Below are 24489 nucleotides of genomic sequence, written 5' to 3'. Positions count from 1 at the left end.
AAAGAAATTCTTATATGCACTGTGTTTGAAGAATAACTGAAAAATTCTTTAGTATGATTCAGGTATGTTTCGTAAAAAAATTATCACACAGTTTTCACCTTCACATATTAACTGCAGTCTCCTATATATTTTACAAAATTTTATTCAATTTCCAAATATAATTCATCTACTATCAAAGGGAAAATGGTGAAGGCCCTTTTCGTAAATACAAAATAGTTTTCATCGATTATGACACCCATTTAATTTCCTCATGACCAGGGCTTACCAAATAATAATTAAATGATAATATTATTCTTTTGCTAATGTGTGACCCCTGAGGTTTTGATTACTTATACACTGATGTTCTTTCAACAGTAAAAAAAAAACATGTAAACTCAAGTTCTATGCTTACTAAATCACCACCATGCATTACTTAGCTTTACTATTGCATTACCACTAAAATTCACTAAAGTAACAAATACCACATAAAACTACCCACAGATAATTCTTCCGCTTCAGTTGAACAAATAAACCAATTATTATTTGTAAAAAATGTTTAAAATCAATTAAGTATGACAAAAAACTAATGGAAAATTTTATACCATTATAATTGGTAAAAAAAAGGAACTAAATATTTAGGTTTCTCAGAAAAAGTATTCAGTAAAAAAATTTGGAAAAAAAATCACAATAGATTTTATGTATGCATTCATATTCCTATAAGATATCACGTTTGCTATGCAACAACTAAAATTATTCCTACAACATTCATAGTGCCCATCAAACCAGTATAGAGTACCTTCTGCAAGACACTTCAGTTTGAAATGAGATTCAAGCTGCCATTTACACAAGAGTGGCAAAGGCTGCTGACGTGGACTCTTCCGGTTTCTTGTGCCGACCATACTGCCCAATAAATGAACCATCTTCATTCATACCCTCTATAGAAAAGTGGGGTAAAAGAAGCACAAATCAATAAAAATGGAAAATAAGCAATCCATTTCAGCAACTAAAGATCTAAATTGTTGGCTATATGTACTTTCCAAGCATAATCAATCATAACAAAAACTTTAATAACAAAAAATGCTACTGAAAAGATTAAAAAAAAAATGGTGAGCGAGAAAAAAAGCTATTCATGAACTATTGAACCAAAAGAAAATAAAATAATTGCTTCACAACCATTCTTAAAATAGCACAACAAATTCTGCAGCCTAGCTTCAAAATTATCAAATAACAACAATTCTCTTTTTCTTACTTAGTAATTATGAACCAAAATTTCCAAAAATATAATGAGCGACAGGGCAAAAAACATGATATTCATAAATATATATTTGCATACATTATTTGAATAAAACTAATTACAGCACACTCCCGACTATCCCGGCTAATGATGGGGAGAGACGGCACGAATAATCAGAAAACAGGGATAAGCCAAACTTTCACATTAATGTCTTGTAATGTTCATAACTTACGTAAAACAAACGATATATCATTACTTATGCAGTTATTCTGTTATTAAAGAGTGCTTCCCGGACTCATTGAGAACTTTCTCCGCCAGTTCGCGATCTTTTTAGCAGTGATAACATGGTTGTACTCTTATTGTTAATGCTCAATTTTGGGCCTAGTTTGGAAAACTACACATCCGCTGCTGTGTGATCACGGACACAGAAATGTGGTTTGCACGAATGCTTCAAAACCACTGCTCGATGTCAAAAACAACACTGTCAGGCACCACGCCACGTAGTCGCGTCTCCCACAAGCTGCCCGGGTTGCAACTGCTGAGGGACGTGTATCCGTGATCACACAGTGAGTGCGGTCTCGCATTGCAAGGCTTGGAAAACAGGATCACGGTGCTCCCGTGAATGCAGCTAGCGCACGATCACTTCCGTTTTACGAAGGGGATTCTAACGGATATAATAAGCCCGGTGTATACTAGCGTTAATGCAGTAATTCCGGTGATTTTGCGTACCATTTTTTTAAAAATAAAGATAGCGGAAAATATTGAGCGAGAGTGAAAATCATGCACGGATAATCCGCAACACGGATATACAGCAGCCGAGTAATCGGGAGTCTGCTGTATTTTCATTCAAAAGATTTAGGTATGCTTCCAACAATAGTTTAAAGTATAACTTCCTCACAAAGAAGTCTTTTGATATAAGACATTGGCCAATGATACTGGTTAGCCCTACATTTTGGAATAATAATAAAATACGTAGTTCCAAAAAAATAAAAGCCCTTCCCAAAAAAAAAGAGGTGAAGTCAACTAAATCAGAAATTTCCACAGTGCAACAAAACTTGAAAACAAAAACAGACAAAATATGTATTCACTGAACATATGCAGTACGCATAAATTTTTGGCAAATGGCACCAAATTATATTGGCTACAGACAAAACATCAGATGCAAGATCAAGTAAAAACAATCTTAGGACATTGTCTAACCTACAAATAACCTAACATTGCTCACCAAAACTGAATGTTTAAAAATAACAGAAATATATAATCAAAATTAAAATATTAGATAATAATGACAAAAAAAAGTTCCAGATGAAAAATACTGGATCAAATATTAAGGATCAAAATGTGTCTGCTTTTAAATAAAATTAATTGATTTTTAATGCTGCTTCTATGCCAGTATCTTCAATTTCCGAGCCTGCATAATAAAATCCATTAGGGAAATCACCTCAATCATGTTTTCCATGGGGACTTCTACAATCTAAGAGATATTCATGCAAATGCCTCACCTGTGTCACCCTCCCCATATTCAGCCATTGAATCCGTATCGCTCTCCGGGGCTTGCTTGGGGTCACTACTCATCGAGCCTCTACCTTGAGATTTTCCATCAAGCCTGAAATAATGACCATAATTAAAGAAATTTAATCAAATTCACAAGCAAGACTATAATTTAGTGCATATTTCTTAATAATTTCTAAGTCAAATGAGAAATCTTGAAAAAAAAAACTCACGGCTGAGAGTACTCATGGAAACCACCAGGTTCCTCGGGATAATCATTTCGACCTCGGGCAGCTTCCCTCTCGTGTACGGCATACTTTCCACCCCGGTTGCGCTTGATGATGCAAACTATCACGAGCACCAGCAAGAGGAATGCTATAGCTAGCATCATACCAATGAACCAGCCTGCAGTGGCAACATTCTCTTTGGCCTGGATCATGGGACCCTCTGAATAAACACAAGAGGATTTGTAAGCTAAAACTTGCATAAAAAAATAAGTCAACCAATTATAACAATCAAAACACACAAAATAAACATTAAAAAAAAAAAAAAAAATAGTACATATTTCTTTTTAATAAGGACACAAACTGAGAAGCGACGAGACAAAAAATGTTTTATGCATATAGCAGGGCATGCCATTAGGTCCTTCATTAAACTGGTGAATTAGAAGGAAGTACCGAGGACCACTTCATACCCATCCACTACACAGCATCATTTGGCAATAAAAAGTTGCAAGATAATTAGAATTACAGATTAACCTATGTATGTGTGTGTCATGCTCTTGAAAATATCAGAACCTATAAAATTTCAATAATACTGCACATCTATGAATGCTACCTAATAAATATATGCGAAATAATAATGTCATTCCAGCTATAAAATAATTTGAAAAAAATCTTTACCTGGGGTAAAAAAATAACAACCAAAGTATTTAGGGACATTTAATTAAAAAGCATACTTATCCTCCACAAGTAGCTCCCCTTTTGTCTAAACACTTGGAACAAAGCCATCAAAGATATGACAGTATTCAACAATCCAATAAAATGTTTACATCGTGGCCAATGCTAAAGTTCAATACTGGAATGACTTTGCAGTCCCATACAATCAGTTCAACATATAGAGCAATACTGATATCGCAAGTTAGCATATTAAATTCAGCTGCTATTATATTCAACACTCGCAAAATACAAATAATAAAATGATAAACTGTTTTGGAACTTAAAATATTACTAAAAACCATTTTCTAGGTAATTTTAAGGTCACAAATAAAGAATATTTTAATTGATTTCACCTGTTTCATGACAATTATTTCAATAAATTCTACACCAGAAAATTAGGCGAAAATCACGAGAGTCCAAAAACATTTATTTCACACATTTTACAGCACAGAACACCTGAAACACGCTTGAAAATCTAGCAAGAATAATATATGACTTACAAGGTTAAATGATGGCAAAGTACAATTTCCCCCTCCTCAGAGAGAATAAATTTAATTGATATAATGAAATTTTTATTATGAGCTTTGATAAAATTCCACATGTCTATGATTTCATCAGCATGTAAAAACAATTTTTAAAACATTTTAAAAATTTATGGCTCCTAAAAAAATGCCAAAACAACAAAATATGTGGTAATAACTATTACCACATATTTTGTTTAATTGCTTCCTAATAGTCAAGTATTCTGAAACATTATGCGATTTGGTGATAAAAATTAAGGATTTGGAGCATACAGTAAAAAAATTATTGCCCTCAATCAAGGCGGAGTAAGTTATGACATTTGTGATGCCTCTAAGGCATTATTAAATTCTTCACTATTTCATTGGAAGCAAAACTAGCCAAACTGCTTCTTGTTCAGATTATATTCACTGGGTCCAGAGTTGCATACCTATATCTTCCAGACTTCAGCGTTAAAAAATATAAGGTGCACGAAAATAGCACCAGCAAGTATTTTAAACTGATATCTCAGTAGAAATATGGAGTACAATTTCCATCACATTCAAGTGAAAATATTTTTCATGGGGGATTAAATTCAACCACAAGATGCCATCCTTGTAGCTGGCTGAGTATTTCTCTTCAGATATTCTTCCACTTTCAATTAAATTCCACCTTCAGCGCCATAATGCCATCCTAATAGAGAAGAAAAATACCTTCATTGGGGAGAATTAAATGGAAACATAACATATTAGCAACAGGAAACAAAGATTATATCATGATGCTGAAATCTGATTAATGAAAAATACTAGTAGCAGAAAATATGATTGATATCAGCTAAGTTATAAAAATAAAAAAAATAAATAATCAATACTTACCATGACCATTATCTCATTCTTCTTAAGCATCTAACTTCATATTCTTGAAGTCTTGAAATGGTTGCTGTCTTCATCAGCGGAAGGTTAGAGGCTATAATTCACCATCTATCTCAGAGGAGATTATATATAAACGGCCTTCGTATTGCTCCTTACATATTTTTATCAATCATTGTAGAAACTAAACTGTTATGGTCACATACCACAAGCCGGTAATTGTGATGCAATACCATCCTCAATCAGTGCATTAACCATTATATTTAACTAGAGAAGGTACGACTCCAGTTCTGACTGATTGTAGGGGCTGATAAGTCTACGCACTAATACATAATAACGATAAGAAAACAATCATCTGATCTCCACAGCTTGTATATTACCACAAAATAAAAATTTAACTGTCTGATTGAAACATTTTGGAATAATATCTATCACTCAAATATTACCTAAACACATCCAATAAATGATATTCGTAAACATTTGAAAAATATTATAACACTAACCCCAACCAGTAACTGAATTGTTAGTTAAATGTACTAAATCATGAGCAAAAATCAAACAAAGCACAGATTTAGAAAAACTGATGATAAAAACCACTCAGTAACAAACAATTAGTATTTTAAAAAATTCACAATTTACAATGACAACTTTTGCTATAGCTTATTATAAATGTCACCTCCACCATACAATTATTAATCCAAAATGATCACAATTATAATTAACTGCAATAAAAAACAACACCAAAGCTCTAAAAAAAACTATGCATGGCAGAAACATAGCAGTCTCCCTGGGAAGGACAGGTGCTTAGCTTTATTCATATAGGTATACACTCTTTCCTTGAATTACTTTTTGCCACACTAGTAATTTCTTTTAATCAAATCAATTACGTCTCCAACAATCAATGGACTGATAAAGTCATGATATCACAGATTGCTAGTCATCTGCTTACTCTTCCAAACAAACCTTCAAGCAGAATTCAAAATATTTCAGTGAACTTAAAGAGATTATTACGCATAACATTAATGCAATCCTTTTTCACACTGCCAGGCAATATTAAATAAGAAATTTAGCTTTCAAACTATGTAAATTTGGCAGGATGGTGATGTTTTCCATGAATGGTTACCTTGCAGATACATAGAGTAACAGATTATGGTTGATTTTGGAGTGATATAGGCAGTAAATAAACACTTCAGCTACTTGATGCGAGGTTCAAAATTATAAATTTACTGCTTTATTCAATTGCACATTTTCATACTAAAAACAATGTTACGGGGACTTGTTGACTTTAAATTTCAGCAGAAATGTGGTTACATGCTTGCCTCACCGCACCCGGGGCACAGGCGAACTACAAGTCTGCCAAAAGATCTTGCCTACAGTACATTTTTTTTTAACATCCGATGAAAACAAATTTTAATCAAAGTGTTTCCCAAAAGTGTTCCTTAATTTTGTTTTAAGGCACAATAATAATACATGCTCCCTATATTTTCACTATAACTAAGCCTGCTTTAGCAAATGTGGGTATTCATGAGATTGAGGAAGTGCCTTACAAATGACAATGCCTTCTGCTCTGGTCATAAAAAATGTTTTATAAGTCAGAATTTAACACCAGGTTCAGAAAAAAATTAGGGGAGTTTCAGGCATCATACAGAAACTTTCAGTAAAGATGAAATGGCTTACAGGTACCCTAGGAAACAGAAATTAACTAATAAAGAATTCCTTACGACAGAAACTGCTGTAATTCTGATTAGTTTGAAAAATATGATAGCAATCACCTTAGCAACTGATATTATTGATATCAGACTTCATCAATCCATTTTAATTAGTTCTTGAAAAAAGTATATACTCTAACTCAATGGCGCTCCTTCATTGTCACAGAAAATAATACGCACAATACCCATGATATTCGATAGTGCACGTTATTATACGAAATAAAATAAGCAGATAATATATTGAAACCCAGAGAGACTTTTACGCAGAGAAAAAAGGCAACATAAGTAATATGTACTCAAATCAAGCTTCTCAGTAGTTGATTCATTACAATCTGAATTAACACTTTTGTTGTTTTCAACTTATATTCTTGAGCTTCATGGGATTAAGAACATACGCATTAATGACAGTAAGATATTTCTAATATGCATTTAGAGAAATAGGCAAGCGATGACACATCTTACATCATATGCAGCAAAAGGATTACCATAAACTCTTGATTTTACGAAACAGGATAATATCAACTTTCGATAATATGAATCAAAACAGTCAGTCATGACAAAAAGCCTTTGCTAAATGCACAGCACATTTGAATATCTGAATTTTTGATTTTTTTAAATTAAGAACCTCAACCTGGCCCCACAAAGAAGTAATATCTGTTTTTATGTACAAGGGCCAAAGATTCAACTGTAAAACCATTAATAATGACATATTCACAATGGCTGTTTGTTTAGCATGTTTCTCGACCATATCATAATATCCAATAATGTTTAAAATGATTCCATAGAGAAAAATTAAAGTAGAAAAATCCAAGTAAACATTTGGTAAGCATAATGATTCTTAAAATTATGTGATTTGATACTACAAAGTGCAGATTTTCAGTCCTTATAACTTCATAGTATCAAGAGTTTACTGTAAATACATGGTAAATAAAAAATGGGAATTAAAAAAAATCATTAAAATACACCTACTCTAAGCCACTGTCAAATAAAAAACCACTCCATCCAATAAAAACAATAAAAGAAAATGTTTTCTCTGATTTGCGATCAGAAAATTCTTGTTTTAAACATAAATTCACACAAATTAACTCATGGCTCATCTTCAGATATCCATCGCTAGTTGATATCTGATAATGTCCTCATTCAAACAAAAAAACCATACCTATACTTCTTAATGATCAAACTTAAGGATTGTAAGACGAACTTTCCAGTAGTATGAGGAAAAGGAAAAGAACTAAATAAATTAGGCCATCTTAAACACTACACAAAAGTGAAGCTACTTCAGCTTATTAGGCTTACTGAAGTAACATAATAGGTTTTAAAAAAATTCTGTTCCATTAGAACATGCCCCAGATATTTTAATGCTACCATTCTAGCATGTTCCCATCTATTCTCCATCTGATTCCTGAAAATTTGTAATCATTTCACAGAGGTAGCCTAAGATTTGAACATATTCACCCACTTACTCTGAGGGAGAGCAAAAAAGAATTACTAAGACCCAATCATTACTACAAACAAGTATCAAAAATAAAATTTTAAGCCATTTCAAACTACAATTATTGATGGGAGTCTAATGATAAAGCAGTGGCTTACATGAATACATATGATGCTAAATTCCGGCATTAACTCACCATTGACAACAAAATTCAAAATATCATCAGTTTCATTAAGAAACATCAATGACCAATACTAACTTTGACATTCCTCAAGAAACATTAAACACCAGAAAATGAGCAGTACCAAAATATGGAACTGTAAGGATATTCATGAGGGCAAATCTTATTCTAAGACTAGCACAAAAATAGGAAAAATTGTATCACATGTCGCTAATTACAACCGGGATCTCAAAAGAATCAACAATTTACACATCCATCCACAAAAAATCCCCTTGTGCAACATTAACCCACAGAAAATAAAGGATGAGAGGAATATGCAGACGCATTTCACCAACAAGATATTTCAGGCCAGAAAATCACATATGCTCCCATGTATTTCACCTTAAGGACTTAGATTTCAAACACGTACTGAATTTACTCATTTTTATGTTAGGTAGTCTTGATTACAGCCAACTATATAAGTCTGCGGTGGTAGTAATAGGTCAACAAGCAACATTTCAATAACTTTGAGATCCCTAGCTTTGAAACCAACCATATAGGAGCATACAAGGTTAACACTCAACAGACAAAGATGCTCATCCAGAGTATTTTGGCAATGGCACAAAATGGAGTGGGCCAATTCTCTCCCCGCATACCTATGCTGTATGTCTCCACTTCTTCTACCTCACTCTCTGAAGAGTAATCCCCGTCCACAGCCACCACTAAAAACTCATACACTTCTCCCGGTCTCAGTCCACGCACTATGATGTAATCCTCTGCCATCTCATTATTAGTCTTTTCGAAATTAGCTTCACCCTTCATTCTTAGAAAAGAAATAAATATACAGTTAATTTAATCCTCAAGAAGGATGAATCCACAACGTAAAACAAATAGTATTTTGAGCATTTCATATTACTTGAGATTAAAGCATAAAATCTTTCCTTGAAATTGATAATTCCCACGATCAAGCAATGAATTATAGATGAATGAAATTGACAGGAATTTGAACATCTATTTTAGAACATATTACAATCAAATAGATTTGTGACCCATTAGTCCCACAAGAATCACAATGATTGACATTAACAGATCCAAATTACCTGTATCTAACATAGAAATGAGATCCTGGTTTCCCCTCAATGTTGGGAAGCCATACAACTTTGATGGCAGCCAGTCCATTATCTGATGGAAGTCTGTGCCACTTGAATTTAGGAGGGTCAGGCTTTGATGCAACAGAGCCCCTAGTCCTCATCTCAATGAAGTACCTGGAATATGCATTTTTTTTAATAATCAAATTGCATTCAAGAGAGTACATGAAAAAAATGAATTGAGAATCATTTATAAATAAAAGAGCTTTGTCAATAATCAAACTTTGAATTACCAAAGTTATCTCCAAGATACACACTAGGGAAAAGGTTATAAACATTGCTGAACTCTAACCCTCTGTGTTTCTTAAATTTTATACAGTGAAATGTCTCTATTTGCCATTTAAATCAATGATAGAGTACAATGAACATGTGTTGTAGATAATTTCACTGACAGAAATTAATCATTCTCCATTAATGACAAATGCCATTAGACTGATCTTTTATATTATCAATAAAACCTTGCTCATAATAAATTAAACAAATTCAAGAAAGATTACATTAAAACACACAAAACAGAATTTATACTGAGCAAATTATTAGACAATAATTTTCATTCCATGAAAGTCAGATGCTTACTAAGTCTTGCCATTACAACAACAGATGGCTCTTGTTGTAAGTTAAAGCTTGTCAAAAAGGCTACATAATAAACACCTGGATTAGCCATGAAAATTCCATCTTAGAACATACATATATATTTTAATGCATTATGCTCTGCAACTGAATAAATTATTTCACATAATTATTTTAGGTGACATGGAATTATTTCTAAAGACCATTATTTATTTGCTCAGAATAATAGGATTTCAAAGAAACATGTCCTCTAGTTCACTTTTATTTACATGTTTCTTTTGTCTCTCCTTTCAAAGGGAAATTATAAACAGATCTAGAAATTAAGCAACGAGAGTGTCAAAATTTTCACCAAAATTCCAGGATTATCAACACTTACTCTTTTCCTTCCCCAGCTCTGGTGGTTGCCCTGATGTGAATCCTGTACTTAGCTCCGGTTTCTAAACCAGCCAACTTAGCCCTCGTCTGCTTTGGATCGCTGATGTGTGGCTCCCTCTCCATCAGTGGTCCTACTTTGGTGCCTTTCACCACTTGATAGTAAATACGGTAACCAGTCAAATGACCGTTGGGCTGCTCAGGACGCTTCCAAACAAGGTAAAGGGCAGAGGAGCCCATGTGAAAAGCCTCAAATGACTGAACTGTCCCAGGAACTATGGAAAGAGAGATTCACATTTTATGCAATACAGAAATAAATTTTCATCTAACAATTTCTTGGACCAATATTTGATTCATACAACCTGTAGGCTATGCATAATGACCATCAACTTCAAAAAATAGTCGATTACCTGAAATGTTCCTTTCTAATAAATACATTTTTAATATAATTGAGGCAATCGTGTAAAGCTTAATATACTTGGCAGGTATCATCTAATTATATCGGAAATCAGTTCTCCAAAGAAATGACAAATCACGAGTTTTATCGTTGTTTACAATTACTAGGTGCATGATAATTCAATAATAACAAATGAATAAAAGTTTATTTGTTCACCTTGTACACACAGGGGTACTAGGAATCAAAACTAGGGAAGGGCAAACCTAGCTGTGGTCGTTGCAACTTTTTTGCAGAGGAAATGTTAATGAAACCAAAATTTTAAGGAAGTTATGACAGCAATTTATTAGTTTTTATAAGTATTTGCTTGATAAACAATGATTTTATTTTAGTTCCATTTCTTATACTAATATAATTTTTCTTCAGAAGAAAATTTGTTCATAACTTTAGTTTTGAACTAAATTTTTCGCTTCTAGATGGGGGGCAGTTTTTGATATTTGAATTTAAAGATAAATATAAATCCAACTAAGTAAAATGGATTACATTCGTACGCCCATGCATGTACATGCAAAAATCAGTTCAGTTCAGTTTCAAATTATTTTTACAGTTCCTTTCTAACTGCACCCTTGCAGTTTACATTTCAAACGTGAGCATCCAAAGATCTAACGAGATAGGACACCTGGTGATGTCACGTGCAAAACAATCCTATATTTGTCACCTGGATGGACCATATGGTCTCATCCTAGCATGTGTTCAGGTTTCCATTGCCAATTATACCCTAAAACAGCCATTTAAATTACATTTCTCAAGGAAATTAAGAGAACAATTATGGGGACTGTGGATGGAGACATATGGTACACGAAGACTTATTGCGTAGCTTTTCAAAGCATTTGATTCTGAAGAAATGCAAATTTTTAATGAGCTCACCAGCATCAGGACACCTAAATTCACCATCAAAAAGACCTCATATTATATCACCATTGTCAATATGAAAATGAAATTAGACCATGGCATTTTTTAAATTTTACCTCCTTCCGGAGTATCAAAGCTCAGCATATCACTGGGAGGACCATTGTAGCGACCATTGTAGACAAGTATTCTGGCATGGTTTTTGGTGTTAGGGATGAACTTATCCACAACAGCACGCAAGGAATCTCCTTTAATTTTTATCTCCCTGGGATTGGACTCTCCTTCCCTGTCTGTCCAGGTATGGATCTGTGGAGAGATTATCATCATTATGACCAGTTTATCACAAATGATACACGCATTCAAAGCTCAATAATGAATGCATGGCAAGGTATGGTTAATAAAAACACACAGACAACTGAAAGAAAAGAAAATATGATGATATAAACATACCTCCTCTACCCAACGAAAGAAGGGGAAATGAAAATTAGGTATATCTTTTTTTTTATTAATAAATTATGTCTTGTAGACAAAGGGCCTTTCAAAGAGGTGACATAAAGATTTTATTTTCAATTCAATCACTGATAACTCTTGGAGAGAAATTCCTATGTGAAGTAATTGTTTTACAATTTTTAGATGCGATCAGCAATAGCTCTCCTCCATAATGAGGGAGGATAGAGATAAATATTCACTAGCATATAAATATTCACATTTTTAAAACGAAGGATCATAAGAAATGGCACACACAGCTTTTGAAGGCAACACCATTGCTATTAATTCATAAAGAAAAATTATCAAAAGAAGCGATTTTTTTTAAAAGGCTTTTCAAAAATTTCAACCCCATTCACCAATAAAAATGAAAGAAGGGGAGTTATTTATTTCAGATAAATAGCCACTGAGAAAGGCAACAACATCCTTTTGAACACAATACAATCAACATGAATTACAGTGGAAGCCCCTTATAACGACAGTTGTTGGGAACAGAGAAATCTGTCGCTATAGTGAGTTGTCGTTGTTACCGAAAGCAATTACATCGTCACAAAAAAATCACTCATCAGGCGTCACCACGGCTGTTTCTGCCGAGAGGCGAAAATTGCAGCATGATAGCCGTTTTAAATCATTATTTTGAACATTTAATTCACAAATGATCATATTCACTTGCAATCTATGATCAAATCATATGTAATAATGCAGGATGCTATATGCCGAGGCATTAAGAAGTCGATTTTAAAAGTCCCAGCTTCAGACTCACTCGTACTGAACTGTGCATTATGAGCTGTTGTTATCCTTATTTCTTGGATGCTCCAAATATACATGTCATAACTACCAGTTATGGCTATGCATCAGACTATTAAATGCTAAAACTTCGGAATCTGTTAAAAAATTCATACCTTCTATCTTTCCGAGTAGTAATGAAAATGATGGGTGGCTGCTGCAATTGGGTGACGAAAGGAGTGTGATAAAATTTTAGGGTTCCACATGAGCATTGCAATTCTATCTTTTTCAGGTTAACGGCGGAATGAAGGTGGAAGTAATCTTCTTATGCTTCAAGTCTGCCTGTATGAATGGTTTACTATCGTGTTTCAAAACAGCCGACTCAAATGCTATCGGAATCATGAAACCGAACAGCATTACGGCATCTAAAAGCATATTAGTCATATCAATTATCTTCGGTGGAAAGGGTGAAAAACTGTTTCACATAAATAGAAGGACAAATGATAAATGAAGTCCACTCTTTGTCTGTCTAGCAATATTTATGTTTCGTAGAGATTGGTAGAGATTCACGCAATCAGACGCAATATCAGCGGACGTAGAGACCTCTAGCGGCAGTAGCGCACACTTTTTGATAGGAATGCTGACTGGAACTGAAGAACGCTTGTAGTGTTAGGCGGCATTAACACAATTTTAACGTTTCTTAGTTCTATTAGTGGGTGGGCTGGGCAATTGTCAATGAATAATAGTACTTTTTTATTCCTTCCACCAATCCTGGCATCAAACGCTCGTAACCACTGCGTGAAGATAGCAGCCGTCATCCAAGCATTTTTATTTGCTTCGTAAGTGCAAGGGAGAGTTTTAACTCCCTTAAAACATCGGGGATGGGCGGATTTCCCCACCATGAACGGTTTTAACTTATCTGAACCATCCATATTGGCGCATAAAAGAACAGTTACGCGGTCTTTACTTTTCTTCCCTCCTTTGCAGGGGTCCGTTCGAGTGGCGAGAGTTTTGCCCGGGAGAAGGTTAAAATATATGCCCGTCTCATCCGCGTTGTAAATATCGCAGGGGCTGTAATTGTCCAAATAGTCTTTAAGGACCGGAGCCCAGCCTTCCACAGCATTAACGTCAACACTTGATGATTCACCGGATAGTTTGACGAGGGATATCCCCTTCCTATTTTTAAATCGTGCAAACCATCCATCCGAGCACTTAAAATTGTCTTCACCAAGCCTCTCACACAAATACTCAGCTTTAGCCTTCATCATTGGGCCGGTGATAGGAATCCCTGCGGCTCTTTGCTGGCAAAACCACGAGAAAAGAGCAGTTTCTAGCTGCGGATGCTCTCCGGGCCGCAGGTGTTTTTTGAGTGCTTGGACGCCCTTCTTTAAGCACTGCCGAACGAATTTGTTCTTTTTTATTTAAAATAGTGAACAATATCGATGTATTAATTCCAAATCGCCTCGCTATTTCACTCTTTGAACACTCTCCACTTTCACAATCTGCAATAATTCTCATTTTGGTTTTTAAATCCAAGGACTTGCGTTTACCAGCCATGGTGCTAGCAGACGGGCGGAATAATTTTTAACCTCACTGCGGAGGCGCGGGAGGGAGATGACAAAAGAGCAATGAAATGTGTACTCGAGAAATTTATTGAGGAAAGAAGAATAGGAGAATACGGAACATGTAGACGTCGACGTTGGCGGAAAAAATGCCGTTTTAAAAGCATTGAATTCCAGAGATGTGGCACGTGGTCAAAAAGTCAACCTGTCGTAATTGCGAATGGCGCAAGAGAGGAATCGAGCCATTATCGCTAATACGAATTTATTTTACATTTAAATCATAGGGTTTAAAATGGTTCCTTGGGTAGCTGTCGCTAATTCGAGCTTGTCGCTATATCCCGTACTCGTTATAAGGGGCTTCCACTGTATTTCAATAGCAAAAAAATTCATAATTTTAAGACTCTCTTGGAATTTTGATCAAGAGGTGCGAGCGATCTGATATCAACATTTTTTTCTATGTCATAAGGGGTAACAAGTGACAACTTTTCTGTGCAAATGCTATTCAATATTGAAATTTCCAGGTATTCAACTCCTCAATACCAACAATTGATTTAACATACTTTTATTTGACACAGTGCTCATATTTTGGTCCCTCAAACTGCGTAAAATCAAGTTTTACTGTATTCTGTTCTAATGCAAACACTTTTTGTGCAATTTCCAAATATAATTACATTTCTTCATGAATATCTAACTTAGTCGACAGTTATTTCCTCCAAATACAAACCTTATATCCTTTGAAGTTGCCTCGAACAGACTCTGGACTTACTGCTGCCCAGCTTAAAAGAGCACTGGTGGCACCGGTTACTTGAACAAGTGTGAAATTCTTAGGAGCTTGAGTTGGAACTGGAATATAAATATAAAAATTAGCACAAGAACACACACACACACACACATATATATATTTAATTGAGAACCATGTCCATTACAGCCTGAATCACATGGTTATTAATTCTGTCCCTCAGAGAATGATAACTCTAGCAATAGTTTTACAGGGACCAAAAAAATGATTGCTCACACAATTTTTTTTCTGAATAACAGTCATTCAGTGGTTCCCTTTTCCATTACTTCTTCCATTGCTTTCTGTGTTTACCACTGTTTGCCCACTAAAAGTCAAAGGTGGCATTATGTTTGTTCTTGGCCACAGGATGGCTGAAATATGGTGCCAGTGATGCATTCAGCAATGGGAAAATCAGCAGTATTTATTAAGACTACACTGACATCAATAATTGATCAAAAAACGAATTAAAGTGAAAACTTTTGTTAAAAAATAATAAAGCTGCTTCCAAAAATACTTAATTTTCAGACAATTATCAATCATCATGACCATATATGCTTTTTTTTAAGTAAATAGTGTCAAAAACAGTGATTCACACAGAAGCTGACTATCATGTAACATACTGTCAACCTACCTGTCTGGAAACAGTTGATTTAGTGCTACAGTAGAAGTGTTGAAACGTTTCGCAACATACCATAGGTAACCTAGCATGCCTATCTGAACTTTGGCCAATTATCAATGAATGATAGTCAAAAACAGTACTCCGAGAAATGACTAAGTGCTCAAAAAGAAGGTCAATGGAGCAGTAACAGTGAAGGGGAAATTGCATAACTGAAGCACTTACTTTTCTTGAATGCACCCATTATTATTAGAGCAAGTGAAAAAATCCTGAATCCACAGGAGCAGACAACTACACAGCATATCCTTCATCTCTCAGAATAGAACAGTTGGTTGAGCGCAAAGCTAATCGCTTGTGAGATCTTCCAAATGATCATTTGGGATAGGGGGATCACTTCCTTCGCCCCGTTAGCTATGGTGTTTAACTTAACACTAACTTTTCAATGTCACTGATATAATTCAATGGGATTCCAAAGTAAGGATTCTAAGCAAAATTTTGAGAATGAGTCCAAACTTTCACTCAAAATCCTCTTAAAACATGGATGATTGCTGCAGGAACCTCATGTGATTCACTGAGAAACAGCAGCACTACGTGTTGGACACTCATGTGCCACATAATTCTTTAGCATCTAATTTCGCTGCTCTCACTAGTCAAGAAAATTAGACATATAGTGAATTAACTGTATAGGATATAATTGGGTTTCATTTATCTGCCCCAATGATGCCTTACCCTAATGAAATGCATCTGAATCGAGCTTGCAACCAACCTGCAGTCTTATTTATTTATCGCATGGTTACCCTGAGAGTTATTCATGCCAGATAATATCAGCGATGAAATGAAAGAACCACGTAGCACAAAAAATCACTTGCTATGGTCCAACCCTAACTATAGGAATATAACAATATTAATTTCTAATGAAGAGTCTCAATGATAATGGTATTGGTTCTAACTAACATCAACCGTTTCAAGAGCCAGAAACTAAGTCTTGACTTGACAGTATTTTATTTCTTCAATTAATTCACATGACACATTTTATTAAGTAAAATTAAAATTCAATGGTTTAATATAAGACAGTGAATACAAAGGCATGATAGCATAAAATATGCAAAAATACATTTCCATGTCGAGTGTACCAAAAGCAGGATAACACGAAAAGATTGTGGTCAAGCCACAACTTGGGATACTAAGATTTGTTGAACAAGACGAAATAGGGTAGTTTCCTTCATCAAAGAAAATGAAAGGCATTGATTGCCATTCGTTACCCACCATTAATGTATTCTTAATATACAAAATATTTGGTTTTAGAAATAGCAGTTTAGACGAATGGCAATGGTCAATTTTATCCACATTTGAAAACGGCCAGATTGGCACCCATGCGATGCCACTCTACGTCACAGGGACCTAGTTTCTATACGAGTAGATAGCAGTTTTACATCGTTTGAGATTACCAATGCATGCATGAGGCACAGAGCTCAGGGAAACATCTCTTAATAATCACCTATTAAAACTGCCCATTGTCAGAAAGTTTCCTTTTTGATAAGTTTTAGTTTGATAAAAAATTAATAATCCTTATTTAAGCCAAGCACTATCTGTTAGCAGGGTATTCTGCTACCTACTAGCAGCCTGCATCGCAGCGGCGCACATATCCTCACCCCAAGGTCACCTCACATGGCAGTGGCAGGTACCAGAATGACGTCACATGGGCTTTCCCAGCATTCATACTTAGCTGTCCCGTTTTCACACACTTGAAAAATGTCACTTTTCATTTAATCGCAAAAAACAGATATCATCATTTAAAAATCTAAAAGCGTGAAATGCGTACTCCAGGAGTAAAAATCTTTCGATTCAGGCAATAAAAAAATAATAGGAAACCAACCCCATTGAATCAATGGAAGCTATATGATGAGCAGCTTATTTAGAAATATCAACTGCACATTTAGATTCAAATGGTTTTTGTTCACACACACATACCATCTTCTCCGGAGTATCCAATAGCTTCCTTGGGTGAAACATTCGCCTCCCCCCGCTCATTGATGGCTACAACTTTGATTCGATATCGCTGGTAAGTGGGCTGATTTGAAATCAGAAGAGATGAATTCTCCCACTTATTTATATCCCGTGAATTCCATTCCTCACCCGGGATATCCTTCTTCCAGTATACACGATACATGAAGTTTGGTGCATTGTGTTCTATTTCAGGCATTGGCTGTGAAATAAATTGATAAACTAGCATTAAATCAAAACCATCCTTAACTAATGATTATAACTTATTATCTACAACAAATAACTACATATAATGATGATAAGCTATAAGGTCATGATTACATATGTCTCCATACATTCAACTTTATCAGTTTAACCTCCAAGTTATGAACCTCTAAATTATGAAATGACACCAACTAACAACTTTCCTGATCCTGACCATGCATGTAGGGAAAGCCATCAATAACACCCTCCCACTTTCAGCAAAACCTCTGTTTCATTGACTTAAGATGTATATATCCAGTCCCCAGGAATATTTACACTTCTATTTAACGAAATACAGTAATTCAACAATGGTCCGCGGGAATGGAAGAGCTACTCGATCTGTTATAAATAAGTGCAAGATAACATTTTAAACCAGAGCAAAGAAACTTGATGCTGGTTTCCCACTTCTCTTAATCATTCACTACCAAAACTGCTTATCAAAGTGATAGCTGGCAAAATTTCTCCCATTTTGTAACATAAAAGTTTCAAGACATTGTATTGGCATTAAGAGACCATGTGTGACATTTCCACTTCTTGATTAGTATATCTCTCATAGTAAGGTAGCAGATACAGTGCTGCCAAACAGTTCCACTGCCCCAAGTAAATAATTCAGCCACAACCAGGTCACTACACCTTTGACCAAGGGAATAGTAACACAGCCCTCTTCCACAAGTGAGGTTTCTCTCCTCTAACCAATGCTCACTCAGCCATATCTCTAAGTAAACATGTCAAGGTCTCCGGAAACCCAAATTTTTAAGCCAATGAAGTAACAGACAAATCTACATAAACTGACAAAAAATTTGATATCTGGTTGCTAGAAATGTCTGATGTGACTCACCAACACTTTCATGCGGAAAGTATGTTTTGAACCACTTATAATCCCAAAAGGAACTTTTCTAATAAAGAGCAGTTGCAAGAGTAGCATCAAGACACTTTACACGGTTTCAAAATGCGTGTGACAAGGCAGGAGGAACCAAATACATCAATTTCAGAAGTGAGATAAGTTTAACAATCACATCAGAGGCACAGAGTCCACAAAGGAAGCTAATTTAAGTAGAATATGAGCGCTGACACTGATAATGTACATGAGGGATTTTAGGGGCAGGGCTATGAATGTCTCACGACATGATTACTCCACAGTGTCTCCAGATCTTTGAGATAATGCAAAATATTATTACATGACATGAAATTTATCCAAATGTTTAAGATTTTTTACTATCTTTTTCATTCTACAAAAACATTCAAATACTCATAACAACAACAAATTAATTTCTATCCAACTATCCTCAGAGAATATATATATTTGATAATATACATTGGACAGAGAATATATCCCCCAGGTCAAAACACTATCTCCACGGAATGAAATATTTGACAATAATAGTTTCTCTCGCTATGATATTTTTCCAGTAGAATGTTCTTGATCATAGCCATTAGATCCATTGCCAGTTGTAAGTCTAAAATTTGGATTCATACAAATATCAGTAAAAAAGTTATCTTTTTACATATTATCCATGTACTTATGAATGACTTTAAAAGAATCAAATGCTTTTCAAACTTTTAAAAAGAACCTGAATTTCACCGACACACTCTTTCTACACTCAATTCCCCTTGAAATATCCCCTTCATTTGTCAAAGTTTATTGATAGTCCTCAAATTTCATAACACTGCCGGTTTTTAAACTTCACCATTGAGGTATTTGCAAGATATTGATGTTCAGTCCCTCTGACCATTACTTATTATTTCCCGAGGCGTGATTAGGATGATTAATTGAACTGGAATCAGAAATGAAAAAAATGGGAGACAACCCATCCTTAATGAATACAGCAATGATGGGCATTCCCAATTATTATATGAGAAATAACAGGGACAGGAAAACAAGTAAAAAATATTTTCAGCCAGTACTAAACTACTTTTTTTCTATGCCATAATGTCTTCATTAGAAATTTTTCTTTTATTTGTGGATTGATCAATTAAAAAAAATGAAGACCAGTATTTTTCCATGCATCGATCAATCATTTACTTCTCTAAAAACAAAAAAAATGATGGCCTTAACCCTTATGCACATAAGTTGATGACCTTATGAGCTCACATTGATTGAGTCACCTCTCCTCAGCTATTCTTTGGCCTCACATATGGACCTTGTGTGGTTCATTGTAGTTCAAACATTTGTGAGCAATTTTTTCCCTCAATGAATCAGAAATCAAATGATGTCATCATGCAATGAAAAGTAGGTAGAAAATTTCAATTTTATTAAATTTAGAAGTGGACTACACTTTGAATGAAATGTCTTTGTTTGTGTGTGGGTCTGAATGGACCATCGATCATTTGAAATGTTGAAATTGGAGTATTATTTATAACAACTTCATGCCCCTAACAAGGATGCTAAGGGCATAGATATTGGTTGTGAAACCCAATGTTAATAATCCCAGGGTAGCTAATTTAACATAAGAAGATCATTGCTGTGCCACTGGATTGGTCAATTGTCAAAGGAAAAGCTAGAAAATAAAACAACAGATCAACCCTCAGCAAAATGTTTACAATAGCATAAAGAACTGCCACCATGTCTGATCGGATCTTGCACCTTTTTTACTCAAAATACTGGACATGTTACATGGGGTGATATTTTTTTAGAATAATCATTAACCTGCTTGATGAGTAACTCATTCCACCCAAATAACACAAAGGATACCTTCTAATCACAAACCTAGTGATTTAAAGAAATGAGGGTCCTTTCAACATAGTAAATTAGATGTTCCACTGAACTTTCCATTCTATTCGGGTTTCTTCACCGCGTTTGTTGTATTTTGAAGACAACAGTTTCGCCGAAATTACAGCGTCTTCAGGTCACCTTCGACCTGAAGACGCCGACTGTAATTTCGGCGAAACTGTTGTCTTCAAAATACAACAAACGCGGTGAAGAAACCCGAATAGATGTTCCACTATTTAAAATAGGAAGAAAAACAAAACAATAACAAAAAATGTGTACGATGTTCACACCACTTTCTTCCACCAGAAAACCATAGCATGAAGGTAATGGCACAGGGCCTATTTTTTAATAAAATTCTACATTGAGAAAAAATAGCACATCTTGTCCTGAATCCAAACCAACGATAGCTAATCTATATGCAGACAAAAATATGCATATTTTGAAAAAGAAATCATGCAATTGACTAAGACAGGATACAAATACAAGAAAATGACTTCTTTTATAAATAGAAGTTAACAATGTGATGATCCCTGGACTATTTCCCAACCATTACTAAAGAAAAGTATTATGTACATACCGTCCAGCTAATCACCAAATTATCTGGTTCTGTTCCCATTCCTTCAACATGGTCTGGATTTTTGCTTGGGACATCAGGTTGAGTGGTGCACACATCTGAATGCATTGAAGGGAAAGAAGGCCCTATTTTGTTCCAAGCAATCACCCTGAAGGTATAGTTGGCCCAAGGACTCATCGCAACCTGAAATTAAAACTTTTTATTAGAAAAATGAAAAAATAAAGAGAAATTGCATAATGATAACAGTGAATAATTACAGAGAGAAAATTCACTGCCTTAGTAAAACTTATCAATTCCATCACCACTGGCAAATAAGAACGTATAAATACTGAAGCAAATGTACAAGCCATTAAATTTTCCTAGGGGCAAGTTTACGCAATGCTGGCCTGATTCTTGACTGACCCTCAATATCTCGTGAAAATAGCCCTTAGAAGCAAGAATACGTCATGACTTGTGGCGTGCTAGATATATAACGGTTCAGAAAAGTGCACTGCATAAACCTGCCCCAGTGTCCGATGCATAAACATGCCCCGGTCTACCCTACACATTCGGCTTTATTCACTCGAGACAAGTATCTTCTGATACACAACAGTTTTTGTTCTGTCTAGTGGAAGAACAAATAAAGTGGATAGTTTACCAACACATGAACATGCAACATATGCTTGACTATGAGAAAAAAATGACGTATCTAGATCCAGAGCACCAACACTCACCTAGTGATTTGATAATCGTCATCGTGAATTCAACACGACTTGAAAATAGGGTGGTTTCCTTTTATTTTTTTTATAGCCTATATCGAAAGATTATTTCTCCTGGAGTACGTTAATCACGCTATTAGATTTTTAAATGACCATATCTATTTGTCGCGATTAAATGAAAAGTGAAAACTTTCAAGCGCGCGAAAATGCGACAGCTAAGTAGGAATAATGGGAAAAGTCCGTGTGACGTATTTCTGGCTCCCCCTGCCGCCTTGTGAGGTGACCTTGGGGCGAGGCTTCAGTGCTGATACAACGCAGGCTGCTAGCAGGTAGCTGAGTACCATGCTAGCAGGCAGCGCTTGGCTTAAATAAGCATTATTATTCCCCTATCAAACGAAGGAAACTGTCCGAACTTAGGTATTTTTAATGTGTGATTATTAAGAGATGTTTCCCTGAGCTCTGTGCCTCATGCATGCATTCGTAATCTCAGACAATGTGAAACTCCTATCTACTCGTATATAAACTATGTCCCTGTGACGTCACGTGGAGTGGAATTGCATTGGCACCATCTGGCCTTTTTCAAATGAGGTTAAAATTGACCTTTGCCATTGTCTAAACTGGGATTTCTAAAACCAAATAATTTGTATATTATGAATACACTAATAGTGGGTAAGGATTCGCAATCGATGGCTTTCGTTTTCTTTGATGAAGGAAACTACACTATTGAATTAGTTTCAACTCAAAGGACATATATTTTGGGATCTTGGGAATCCTCAGAATGAGAACTTCCTCATCTTTGAATTTTTCATTGAGTACAGTCGTGTGAATCACACTGATTATCACCAAACGCATTCCATTGCATAGTTTCGGTTGGTTTGGGTTTCGAAACATTCTGAACACCGAACCTACCTTCAGCTGTAAATTGTGCCATGATAAGCCATGCACTTCTAAGGACTTTAAAAATTCAGATGGCTAGTTTGTGACTTCCTCTTTGTTTGCTACACAGTCAATAGATTTGAATCAATGCAGAGCACAAACTATTTGATCCTGATTTACAAAGTTTCAGTCATCCATATCTTCATTAGTAGCCCCCAAAATTGCTCGTTCAATTAACCATTTGTGTTTTTTTTAGTCATCAATAATGTTCACGAACACTTTGTTGATAAGCTCATCTCTTTTGACGACACAAAATTGCAAAACTTGCGAGGAAATAAAATCAATCTGCTCAATTAGTTGACATATGCACTGCTTTTACTTTTAGTCAACAATTGCTTGGAGATTTGTTTACACACACGGCAGAGATGTATTTGTTGACATCTCAATTCGAGCTGGGCTTGGCTTGAATTAAATGATTATAATATTTTAAATATGTTTTAACAATTGAAAAGTTTTACATATTTTTAAGAAGCTCAGTCTTTAAATTGCTTAAAACAAAACAAATCATCTAGTTCTGACCAACTTGATAGCTTTTGCATTGTTACCAACTCCTAAAAATATAAATCTAAAATCAAGATCAATTTTTTTCCAGAACTTTTACCATTTTTTAATGTTTATTCTGTTATCCGGGGCTGTTATTGAAAATAAATATCATGGAAATAGGTTCAGCCGTTCTTGAGTTATAAATGGTGTAACTAACAATTTTCGACTTTCTTAAAAGAAATTAAATTATAAATTATATATTTAGATGATACTGTTTTCAAGTTTGGAATACATATTAGGATGCATTCCCACAGCATAAATAACAAGCAGTGAATTTACAAGAAACCACTGTGTACATTCCCATTCCAATGCTTGTTTCAATAAATATTTACAATTGAAATATCTTTATAGATAGATAGCAGACATGTGATGTCATTATTTATCTCTTCTGAATCATTTCGTTCACTTTTTCAAATTCCCTCCATTCATTAGACATCACATTTCTTTATCGCATCTTAAATGGGTCCTTCAGATCCAGTGATCTCCTATCCTTCTTTTCACTACGCATTCCTGCTCGCAAAACCCGCAATACTGAACTTCTACACCAGCCCAACTTCCGTCTGGCAATATCTCAACGATCCCTCTTTTCCCGCCTACCTTCTATTTTCAATTCAGTCTCCAACACTTCTTCCTCTCTTGACATCTTCGCCTCCCGCTCTAATTTTAATAACCAAGTGAAAAGTCTATCTTTCTGACCTTTGTATCTGTTGTATAAGCTGAAAATGATTGTTACTTATGATATTATTATTTTATTTTTTTTACATGTTCATTATTATATTTATATAATTTATTTTGTTTATAAGCCCAATGTAAAGGCCTTAGTGCTGTTTTTGGTGTGACATAAATAAATAAATAAATAAATGTGACATGTGGAAAATAAAGGATGGAACTAAATACAATATCTCTAGGG

General features: G+C 35.0%; 1 protein-coding gene across 3 annotated transcripts in view; it reads right to left on the bottom strand.

Moving 5' to 3' along the window:
• The window catches only part of LOC124157902 (neuroglian), a 254597-nt gene that overhangs the window by 16602 nt on the left and 213506 nt on the right, over positions 1-24489 (bottom strand). For 2 of the 3 annotated variants that reach the window (XM_046532976.1, XM_046532977.1), the window contains exons 14-23: positions 21406-21585; positions 17843-18077; positions 15202-15320; positions 11823-12009; positions 10405-10675; positions 9411-9575; positions 8967-9133; positions 2938-3151; positions 2716-2819; positions 776-914 (exon numbers count right to left, since the gene is read on the bottom strand). In XM_046532976.1, coding sequence (XP_046388932.1) covers positions 820-914; positions 2716-2819; positions 2938-3151; positions 8967-9133; positions 9411-9575; positions 10405-10675; positions 11823-12009; positions 15202-15320; positions 17843-18077; positions 21406-21585 — 1737 coding nt within the window. In that variant the 3' untranslated portion in view covers positions 776-819. The remainder of the gene's footprint in view (positions 1-775; positions 915-2715; positions 2820-2937; positions 3152-8966; positions 9134-9410; positions 9576-10404; positions 10676-11822; positions 12010-15201; positions 15321-17842; positions 18078-21405; positions 21586-24489) is intronic. The other variant, XM_046532974.1, reaches the window with a different exon arrangement.

Source organism: Ischnura elegans, chromosome 4 (genome assembly GCF_921293095.1).
Source record: "Ischnura elegans chromosome 4, ioIscEleg1.1, whole genome shotgun sequence".
Classification (NCBI taxonomy): domain Eukaryota; kingdom Metazoa; phylum Arthropoda; class Insecta; order Odonata; family Coenagrionidae; genus Ischnura; species Ischnura elegans.
Note: the sequence above shows the minus strand (reverse complement) of the source record. Positions and strands in the feature narration are given on the sequence as shown.